The 11803-nt window shown below is 41.2% G+C and overlaps 1 protein-coding gene across 1 annotated transcript in view; it reads right to left on the bottom strand.

Moving 5' to 3' along the window:
• Nucleotides 1–1827: 1827 nt before the first annotated feature.
• The window catches only part of LOC125487410 (histone acetyltransferase type B catalytic subunit-like), a 30498-nt gene continuing 20522 nt past the window's right edge, over nucleotides 1828–11803 (bottom strand). Inside the window, exons 3-5 of the mRNA XM_048618825.1 lie at nucleotides 11133–11306; nucleotides 2854–2970; nucleotides 1828–2564 (exon numbers count right to left, since the gene is read on the bottom strand). Coding sequence (XP_048474782.1) covers nucleotides 2400–2564; nucleotides 2854–2970; nucleotides 11133–11306 — 456 coding nt within the window. The 3' untranslated portion in view covers nucleotides 1828–2399. The remainder of the gene's footprint in view (nucleotides 2565–2853; nucleotides 2971–11132; nucleotides 11307–11803) is intronic.

Here is an 11803-nt window from a genome sequence, read left to right as displayed (position 1 = left end):
CCTCCCCCTCTCTCCCTATTTATTTCAGAACCCCCTTCCCCTCCCCCATTTCTGAAGAAGTGTCTAGGCCCGAAACGTCAGCTTTCCTGCTCCTCTGATGCTGCTTGGCCTGCTGTGTTCATCCAGCTCTACACCTTGTTAATTTAGAAAATAGTGACAGGATCAGACAGAGTCAGTTATGAAAGGGAAATCATGTTGACAAATCTACTGAAATTATTTGAGAATGTCACTAGTAGAGTTGATTAGAGGGAGCCAGTGGATGTGGTTTATCTGAACTTTTAGAAGGTCCACATAAGAAATTATCATGTGAAAACGTGCATGGGCTTGAGGGTAGTGTATTGACATGGATAGAGAATTGGTTGGCAGACAGGAAACAAAGAGAAGGAATAAATGGGTCGTTTTTCCAAATGGCAAGCAGTGAATAGTGGGGATCAGTATGTGAACCCCAGCTATTCACAATATATGCTAATGATTTACATGAGGAACTATTTCTGAGTTTGCAAATGACACAAAGCTTGGTGGGAGGGTGAGCTGTGAGGATGCAGCAGAGATGTTGCAGTGTGATTTGGACAGAATAAATGGACAAATGTATGGCTGAGGAAGTATAATGTGGATAAATGTGAGGTTATCCACTTTAGTAGCAAAAACAGGAAGGCAAACTATTTAAATGGTGATTGATTGGGAAAGGTGGAGGTGCAACAAAACCTGAGTGTCCTCACACACCAGTTGCTGAAAGTAAGTGTATAGGTGCAGCAGATGGCAAATGGTCTTCCTAACAAGAGGATTTGAGTATAGGAGCAGAGATGCCTTGCAACAGGGCCTTGGTGAGACCACACCTGGACCATTGTGTGCATGTCTGGTCTCCATATGCAAGGATGAATGTTCTGGCTATGGAATACAATGCAGGTTTACTAGACTGATTCCTAGGACGGTGTGACTGACGTTTGAAGAGAGACTAGATCAGTTAGGATTCTTCTAAATTCCAGTAAAGATAATGTGTGAGGTCTCCAAAATCTGCATACTGCCTGGGAGGTGGTAGAAGCAGATACAATAGCAAGTTTTAAGACAGACACAGGAACAGGTAGGGAGTAGAGGGATATGAACCATGTGCAGGCAGATGGCATTAGTTTGGAATGGCACATACACAGTGGGCTGAAGGGCATGTTTCTGTGCTGTACTGTTCTAGAATTCTAACAGGGTAAATGCAGGAAGGACTTTCCTGCTGACCAGAGAGTCAAGAGCCAGGGGTCACAATCCAAGTGCACAGGATAAGCCATTTAGGATTGAGATTAGGAGACATTTCTTCACCCAGAGAATGGTGAGCCTGTAGAATTCTCTGCTAGAGAAAGTGGTTGAGACCGAACTACTGAATGTTCTCAGGAAATCAGATATTGTTCTTAAGACTAAAAGGACCAAAGGGTGTGGGGAGATACAGAATATCAATACAAGTTAGGGGAGTCCAAAACTAGAGGGCATAGGTTTAAGGTGAGAGGGAAAAGATTTAAAAGGGACTTGAGGACAACTTTTTCACGCAGAGCAGGTGAATGCATGGAATGAGCTGCCAGAGGAATCTGGATGGGTAGATGTAGGAAGGGTTTAGAGGGATATGGTCTAAATGCTGGTAAGTGGAATTAGATTAATTTAGGATATCTGCTTGGCATGGACAAGTTGGACTAAAGGGTCTGTTTCTGTGCTGTACAACTCTATGCTCCTAAATCCAAAAGGATCATTGTGAAGTTGATGGAAGTGACATCCTATGTCAGATGTATTTCTGAATTGAGCAAACTGCAGTTTTGGTGCTGATTAAACTTTACAAACTAATGGTGGTAGAATTCAAACATTGTCGAGTGTATTAACAATGCCATTGAGAATACAACACTGTTTACAGGAAAAAAAGTTTGGTATATTTATCTTTCTCAGGTAAACAGTGATACAAAATAAAGACTCAACTGATTTATTTATTTTGGAAGCTTGAACGTTCAGCAATCAGATAAAAATGAAGTTTTTAATTTGCTTTTATCCAATGCCAAAAGAAAGCAGTGCCTTTCTCTGCTAAAGTGAGTCTATTGGTCTTATCCTCCCACCAAAATCATAGAATGCCATTAAGTATGGCTGAAAATTCCAGGAGTAAAACTGAATAAATGTCTTTAAAAATATATAGTACAGTGCTTCTATATATACACATTTTAAAAAGATGTTTGTCTTGGTGTCTGATTGATGTTTAGCAAACTGTACACAACAGCAGAGAAAGGCTTCACATTGAGTGCTCCAATTTCAATGGAAAAACCATTTACTTATTGTGATTAGGAACAGTTCCTTCAACAATGCAGCAATATTACAATCCCCAGTTGACTAATCTGAACTCTGCATCAAGACAAGAGCAAGATTTGCAACTGAATTCAAACACGTGCTAAGCGCTCCAGAATACGTCGGTACTGTTCCACAGTGGTCTGGTAAGTCTCCTCCAAGTACTCCTGCTCTTGGCTCACGCTCATCTCTGCTTGCTGTGCAAGCCAATCTTCTGGCATCAACCGGGAAAGACGTGTTGCTTCCTTCTTATTTTTCTGGAAGAATTAAACAAGAAATGTAATGAAGCTCTCACAGAAGAGGTCTCTGCACTTGGGACCAGAAAGGACACAGCACAGAAAAATCTTTTAACATTCTTCCCTACTGCATCCAGCATTTACACTTAAACACAGTCAGGAATGCAGAATAGATGAGCCTGATATTTTACTCTGGTAATCAAACCGCTCCCTCCCACCTATGTTTCCATTCATCCCTTTCCTATCTCCTCTTTCTCACCCCCACCTTGAAAATCATTACTCAACACCTGTTCTTCATCATTTCAAATACCTTAAAAGGAATAGCAAGCCTGCGTTTCACATCCAATCTGTACTCGCTGCTTTGCACTGGATCACTCATGTTGGTCACGCGCAGCCGGAGAATCTCATATACTCGTCGGGAGTGATGCTGAAAGGTTTCCAAAAGGTTTTCGTTAGAGTCTCAAATGTCATTGAAGCTTTAGCTCATTGGTGTAGAAATGGCAGCATTTAAAAAAAAAACAGAACAGGACTACTATTGTGTTTTATTTGTTCACAAGATGTGGGTGTCCCTGGCTAGGCTAGCAGTTATTGCCCAGAGAACAGTCAATTTTCTGTGGGTCTAGAGTCATACCTAGACCAGACCAGGTAAGGATGGCAGTTTCCTTCCCTAAAAGGACATTAGTGAGGCAGATGGATTTTTATGAAAATTGACAGTGGTTACATCATTGTCATTAGACTAGCTTTTTATTTCAGATTTTTATTTAATTCAAATTTGACCATTGTTATGGACCAGACAAAGCTCCCTCAAAACATATCAAGGACATAGCTTAGACTGTAACTTTAATCTTATCTAAAGGCAAGTGTAAGATGCTGCTTTCCAGATGTGATTTCATTGGTCAGACTACTCGGCTTTATGCAAAACACATTTTATTCTTACACAACAGTTAGAATGCAAACAAAAAAAAATTGGCATAACTTTAACTATCAAACTACTTAACAAAATAATATTATAAAAAGTACCACTCTTCAACAACTGTTCCAATACATAAGCATCCTATAAACACACACTTGGCAGAGGCAAATTCAGCAAAACAGATTTGCTCACTTGCTATCTCCTCCAGTCCAAGTGAAGGTACACCAATAATGAATCTAGCAGCAGACAGAGAACTGAAGCTTTTGCAGCACCACAGACAGAACTGTAGCTAGCAGTTTCAACTCCAAAACCTCAACTTTAACAAGTGAAAGCAAAACTAAAACCTAGGGTCTGTGATGACTCCACCCAGTCATGCTTCTTTTGTCTAATTTTAAAAATATCCAAAGCTATTTACTTTGTTTTTCATGGAGCAGACACCTTTTCACCAGATTTACAACAGCCCCCATTCAAGATAACCAGGACAGACAAATCCCTCAAAGGCACAAATCATCGCACCATCTGCCATAATGGGATTTGACCCCTGTCCCCAGAACCCAGGTGGGGTTGCTCATCCAGTGAAATTACCATTACATCATTGCCTCCCCACAACTGCAACAGGAAACTTGATGGATTGGGTGTCTGCCAGTTAAACACAATCGCTTGTTAAACTAGTGCTTGAAAACAGCCCCCAATATATCAATGTAGACTGCCCAACTAAACAGAAGATTAAAAATTCTGGTTTTAAATTGGGATGAGGACTGAGGGTCACAGTGAAGGCAAAGAGCAGGTACAGGACAATGGGAAGAGGAAATGAGGTAGGGGCTAGGTGCGACTCAGTGTCCACCTCTGCAAATTGAGGTGGTGCTGTACCTACTTGTGCTGAATCTGTAGATGAGCCTGGGAGACCATGTGCAATCAGGGAATGATATTCTTTATATATAATCTAACATCGACAACAACGTGAGCAACACAGCCAGCTGTCTTGGATGTAAAATTTCCTCAAGACATCCCCACCTGGTGTGTCAGTCTTTTCATTGCTGCAGGACACTCCCTCAACACACCCAAGAGATCTTGTGGCAGATCAGGGAGCAATGAGATCGTGAATCACTGTTATAACTTGCCTGAATCCAGACAGGCTACACCAAAAGCAAAAAACTCCAGATGCTGGAAATCAGAAATAAAAACAAAGTGCTAGAAATACTCAGCAGGTCTGGCAGCATCTGTGGAGAGAGGAAAACAGTATTAATACTTCAGGTTAACATTCCAGACCTTCCATCCGATGAAATGGCTGCCTTTAAACTGACATAATTTTGCCCTTTTAAGGGTACTGAAATCTGAAAGGAAGCACAAATCCCATTTAAATATTTAAGGAATCTGAAATGTAACCACAGTAATTACAACCCAGTGTGGAAGACTATAACTTTGACCAGTGTGTACTTTTATTGAATGTTTGCCTCGTGTGTTCTAAAGCACTTTATGAAGCTCTTGCCTTCAAGTCACATTTGAATGAAATGAAGAATTTTCACAATGACTAACATTAAAGGAAGGATATTAGTAATTGGAGAGGGTGCAGAAAAGATTTACAAGGATGTTGCCAGGCCTGGAGGTTTGAATTATAAGGAGAGGCTGAATAGGCTGGGACTTCTTTCACTGGAGTGTAGGAGGTTGAGGGGAGTGCCCTTAGAGGTTTATAAAATCTTGAGGGGCATAGATAAGGTGAATAGCAAAGGTCTTTTCCCTAGGGCAGGGGAGTTCAAAACTAGAAGGCATAATTTTATGGTGAAAGGAGAAAGATTTAAAAAGGGACCTTAGGGGCACCTTTTTCACACAGAGGGTGGTGGAATGAACTGCCAGAGGAAGTGGTAGATGAGGGTACAGTTACAACACGTAAAATACTTTGGACAGGCACAGGAATAGTAAAGGTTTAGAGGGATATGGGATAAACATAGGAAAAGGGGACTGGTTTAGTTTGGGAAAACTGGTCGGCATGGATGAGTTGGACTGGAAGATTTATTTCTGTGCTATATGATACTATGACTCTGTGACTATGACAGACTGAAGAAAGAAAAAAATAAATCACAATGAACCACATAGACAGCAGACTCTCTCCCAGAGTATTTCTTTGGTGACTTGTGTTGCTCCCAACAACAATGCATTCACTGTTAAAAAAGGAAAACTAGAAAACCTTACAAATCCACACTCCGCTGGGAACATTCAGATTTGTAGATCAGCTTTAAAAGGTGACAATGCATTCAGGAAACAATACAACTTAGACAAACATGGAATTAAGTAAGGGAGGTCAGCATGGGCTTATTAAAGTCAAACTATGTCGAACTAACCTGAAATTTTTTGATAAGGGTAATGCAGTTAATGTGGTGTACATGGACTTCCAAAGGCATTTGATAAACTGCCACAAACTTGGCTTCTTGTCAAAATCAAAACTCGTATAATAAAAGGGATAGTGGCAGCATAGATAAAATTGGCCAAGCTTCGGAAACCATAGAGGTGAGCAGCTTTTCATTTTGAACTGGAACAAGGTATATTATAATGACATCCCCAGGGATCACTGTTAGGAGCCATGATTTTCATTACATGTGGGTGTGCAGGCAGTTTCAAAATTTGTGAATGACAAAATCTGGAAGTATGTGAGCTGCAAGCATGAAAGTGATAGATTTCAAAAGAACTTGACAAGCTTGCTGGTTAGACACACGATAATGCTGTCACTTTAAAAAGGTTATTTTGTTCTGGTTTTGTTTTGAAGAGAGGTTGTAAGGCAGAAGTGCCGAGCAGTCTACCAGAATCACTAGAGTACACCTAAGGCCTCACTTTTTTTTTTAAGAAAGGTTTGAACAATGGAAGCAGCCTGAATGGATGCAGCCAGCTCTCTCAGCTCCAGATTTCTGGTTTTTGGTTTCTTTAGTAAGTCAGAAGCTGTTTGGGGGTCTCAAAAGAGTTGGAGGCTTCAGTGACTGTCTCTTGGCTGCAACACTCTCTGAATTTTCTCGATGTTTCTTCCTCCTGAATTGAAGAACTGCATGTAAGAATCTGTGTTTGAATTTGCCTTTTTGCCAAGGGTGTGTTTATATTTGAACAGTTAATTAACAATAGGTACTGTATCTATTATTTGGTTAAGTTTTTGAATAGTTAAGTTATTCTAAATTCCTCTATTTTCTTTGTAATTTAACTAGAGTGTTTAAATAATTGCGTTTTGCTTAACGTCGAGTAGCTTGACCGTCATATCGTATACGGTGCATCGTATCTGGAACATGGCACCTCACACCTACCTTTAAAATAAGAAAAAGTAAGGGTCTGTGTTACCTTCTTAAAATATTTCGCGGGGGTCTGGTCTGATCCATAACAACGTAGCACATTAAATTTAATGCAGAGAAGTGTTACAGCTTTATAGAAAGGAAGAGAAACTACATGAAATAAAAGGTGCAATTCTAAAAGGGATGTAGGGGTCCTGGAGATATATCTGAACAAACAGTTGAAGATGGCATGCGAAGTTGAAAAAGTGGTTCTATAAACAAACAGTTACAATACTGGTTATAGAATACTGGGTTGGCCTTAACTGGGGTAGTCTGTCCAAGTCCGGGCACCATACTGCCAGTGGGTACTTACCTAAATGAAAAGCAGCAGGGCAAAACTAGATGAGCTGCCCTGCAGAGAGCCAATATGGACATGATGGGATGAACAGCCTCCTCCTGTACTGGAAGATTCAATGCTTATATGAAGCATGACCATATACGCACTCTATTTGGCAACGGAACGGAAATGCTTAATACTAGAAACCTGCACATCAAAAAGAAATCCTCCGGTCACTTTGGATTTTATGGCTTAGGTTTCCCTTTGTTACTGAAGAGGGCCTCTTATGTGCATGGAATCATACAAACGTACAGATTGGGAGCAGAAACAGACCATTTGGCCCCTGGAGCTTACTCTGTCATTCAATAAGATTATGGCTGATCTGTGTCCCGATTTCCACATTCCCATCTACCCTCAATAAACTTGGATTCTATTGCATAACAGAAATCTACCTCTGCCTTAAGAATACTCAATAGCTCCATTTTGACCATCTTGTGATGCAGAGAGTACCAAATTTGCACAATCTTAAGTAAAAAAAATTATCCTGATCTGCATCCTAAAAGGACAATCCTAGTTTTTAAAACAGCACCCCTTAAGTCCTGGGCTTACCCACAAGAAACATTATTTCCGCATCCACCACGTTAAGACCATCTTGTATGAACAATCAAGTCACCCTTTACTTTTCTAAACTGCAGTGAAATAAAAGCCCAGTCTGGCCAATTTTTCTTCATTCCTGGTCATCATCATCGTCAATCACTCGCTAGCAAGTATGACTGACCACCGAGGAAATGTTGGTGGTCAGGGGTTCTGTGGGTCCCTGTGTGACCAATGAGCCTAATCCTAAGGCTGCATCTCTGACCACACATTGGTAGGTGCTTCTGGGAGGTGGAAGTCGTCCTTGGTCTTGAGATTGCTGGCGTTCCTTTCTCCCATTTGTTTTCTGTACTTCCTCTTACCAACAGATGTCTTCAAAGAATTGAGTCCCATTACAAAGCAGTGTCCTCCAAGTTGGCTTCTTCTAATCAGACATCTCCTAGGCATTGATGTCTATATTGCATTTCTTGGGGGAAGCTTTTAGAGAGTCTTGAAACACTTCCTTTGTCCTCCTCTTGATTGATTGCCTTCCTTGAGGTGGGTGAAAGACTTGCTTTGGTTGTCAGGACTCCGGCACCCTCAGCACGTGGCCAGGCCAATGGAGTTGGTTTTAGATGATTATGGCCTCGATGCTGGCGTTATTGGCTGCTTCAAGGATGCTGACGTTAGAATGCTTGTCCTCCCCGGATAATACAGAGAATATGTCTCAAACAGCATTGATGGTACTTCTCAAAGGTGGTGTCTAAGTATCAAGTATTCCAGGTATCAATCTTGTAAACCTCCTCTGAATTGCCCGCATATACATCCTTCCTTAAATAAGGAGACCAAAACTGCACACAATATTCATGATGTGGTCTCACCAATGCTCTGAATAACTGAAGCACAGAATATCCTTACTTTTATATTCAAATCCTCTCATAATAAAGGACAGCACTCCATTAGCCTTCTTTATTACATGCTCTACCTACATACAACTGTGTGATGCATGCACTAGAACAGAGATCCTTCTACAGTCATTCTCTGTTTAAGTAATACTCTGCAAAAGTGAACTTTACATTTTCCCATGTTATACTTCAGATTTTCACCTACTCACTCAAATGACGTATAATTGGTCTACAACCTACTGTGCATTCTGTTGTAGCTGTGGAGGCCGAGTGCGGCCGATCAGCGCTTTCCACTCTCTGGGCACAGATAAATAGTCTGATACTGGTGGCAATGTCTTGTGTTTTGTACTTAGCTGCCTATATAGCTTGCTATTTGAAGGAAGCAAGGCTGCCACTTGACCTCACTCTTCAGGTGGTTCTTTCTTGTGCACTTTTCTCCAATCAGTGATGGATGTACCACATTTCCAGAGGTTCACCTTTGAGGAGTCTTTGAACCTTTATCTTTGAGATTACCTGTGAGGTAGGCTAAGTTTAAGTGATGACCACCTTTGGGATTCTTACTGTCAGTCACACATACTGCATGCCCAATCCATCTGACCTAGGTTCTGATGATGGTGAACTTTATTTCCAGACATTTATGCTCTTGGAAGTTTCTCACTGTTGGGCACTTTTTCCTACCATGTGATACCCATAATGTTCTGAATACATCTCATGTGGAACCTGTCCAACTTCTTAATATGTCCGGAGTTGGAAGGCCAAATCTTACTGGCATATAGAAGGCTAGGTATTATCAGAGCAAGTTTTATGCAAGTTTGATGCTGTGTTTCCTCCACAATGTCTTGTGTAATTCTATTTGCCATCTCACTGTCAAGGCAGATATTTCTAGGAATTGTGCTTCTGAGATAGGTGAAGTCATCTACAGTCTTCAGGATTGTGTCACTGATGGTTATAGTTGGTGGGGTACAGCCAGAACCTGGTGGCGTTTGTTGGACTGTCTCTGTCTTAAGTTGATGATTAGCCCATAGTCATCAGCTGCTTTTGTAAAACAGTCCATGATCCTTTGAATGCCATGCTCACAGTGAGAGACAAAAGCATTAGTGAACAGCAATTCTCCTGTCATCATCTCTCATACCTTAGTTGAGGATTTCAGTCATCTCAAATTGAAGAGATTACTGTCTGTTCTGATATTCCATCAATATTCCCATCGAATGGTCCAGAAAGCACAGCAGTAAAAAAAAACACTGAAAAGCATAGGGACTATGCTTCACGCCATTTGTTACCTCAGAGGAATCAGTGCATTCACCAGTGATCTGGCCATCATTCCATTGTGAAACTGCTATACCTTGACGAGGACAGTCAAGGTAGGCTAAGAATTCCTACAGGACCTCTCTCCGTCAAAGGCCTTTGTCAGGTCAAAGGCACAGTAAAGCCCGATCTGTTGTTAGTGATGTTTCTTTTGTATCTGCTGAAAGCTGAAGATCATGTTGCAAAAGTTTGTCTTTCCTGAACCCACCTTGATTTCCTGGCAGGACAAATTCTGTAATGTGGCTCAATGGTCTATTGAAAATAATTTTTGTTAGAGTCAGCTTCCAACTAACATAGTCATTTTTCTATTACACAACATGGCTGAGGGTGTAATTGAGAGATCGGCTTTGCAGTAAATTAACCAGCTAAATTGGAGTAACAGCTTTGTGAAACAACAAACCATGCACAGGAGAGGGCTCTTGCAGGGCACTAGGAATGTCTGTACCACTGAGCCAGGAGGCTTGGGTTCAAATCCCACCAAGTGAGTAATGACAGCTCTAAACAGACCGATAAGAAAACATTTAAAACGAGCACAGGAAACTAAGGCTGCCATCCAGTGGAGGTATCTTGAAGTTGTGCCATATTTAAGAGAAGAGAGATCATTTCAGGAAGGAGTGACTGATTATGTTCAGACTGCACTCCTTGTATCTATGCTGTATCAAGATTTTGTTGTCATACACAAACATGACTCAGAAAAGGTCAGCTGGCTCTTTCAGCCTGCTGTGTCCCTCATTTTCCCTTAAGGATATTGACAAAGATATTGGCAGATGTAATACATGTGAATTCTCAGAATATCATCAAAAAGATTCTTACAGGAGGATTACTACAGAATATCAGGCATATTATATAAGAGGAAACATAACTGGATAGTAAGTTGGATGGGTAGGAAAGGGGAGCGCAAGGGGTGAAATAGGTGTTTCTGAAACTGGAGTCCACGTCTGTTAAAAGAAAGATAAGACTAGTGTCCTTCACATTGATTGGAGATCCCCAAATGTTTTATAGTCGTGAAGTACTTCTTGATGTGCAGTTACTGTTGTAATGCAGGAAATCTATTTTTGTGGCTTTTTGAAATATTGGTCAGGTCACTGGGAAGGCCTCCCTGCTCTTCTTCCAAATAGGACCAGGCAGTGTTTTCTTCCACCCACCCGAGGGTCAGATGAACTCTCAGTTTAACCTGAAAGGCGGCACCTCAAAGTGTGTAGGTGACTTCATCAGAGCGTACACAGACAATGAAGGTGAGAGGTTCACTTAGTATGATGCAGTCTGAAATCCAGAATATTGTCTGTAAATGTTCTAGACAGCCATTACCTTATTTATCTTCCAAGTTCTTCGGGCCTCTTCTATCATTTCAGCACTGAATCCTTTCTTGAGTTTTTCAGGTGCAAAGGCTTGGAGCTCCTGGCACAGTTTGGCGAGAACGAAATCTCGTAGTTTCACAAAATCCTCAGATGGCTCTTCAGCTGAAATTCCAAAACAAACGCCCTTAAAAAATGCAGGATTTGGAACAGAAATTACTGCAAGCTTAAATAATGGTAGGTCATTCAACCCAACAAATTCCATTGCAGAATTCCTTGCTCAGGATTATGTTCCATTTGTTGTCTAAAACAACTGAATGTCTCTATACTTGCTGCTACATTAGCAAATCATGACTGCAATGTACAGCTTCCCAAAATAATCAGTGAAGTAGTCCTTGCCCACATGCAGCAAGACCTGGATAACATTCCGGTTTGGACTGATGTGCCAAGTGACACCAGTGCCACACAAATACCATGACGCGGAGGTACCAGTGTTGGACTGGGGTGGACAAAGTCAGAAGTAATATGTCACCAGGTTACAGTCCAACAGGTTTATTAGAAATCAGAGATAACAAAGCGTAGAGCTGGATGAACATAGCAGGCCAAGCAGCATCAGAGGAGCAGGAAGGCTGACGTCTCGGGCCTAGACCCTTCTTCAGAAATGGGGGAGGAGAAGGGGGTTCT

This window comes from Rhincodon typus, chromosome 41 (assembly GCF_021869965.1).
Source record: "Rhincodon typus isolate 14 chromosome 41, sRhiTyp1.1, whole genome shotgun sequence".
Classification (NCBI taxonomy): domain Eukaryota; kingdom Metazoa; phylum Chordata; class Chondrichthyes; order Orectolobiformes; family Rhincodontidae; genus Rhincodon; species Rhincodon typus.
Note: the sequence above shows the minus strand (reverse complement) of the source record. Positions and strands in the feature narration are given on the sequence as shown.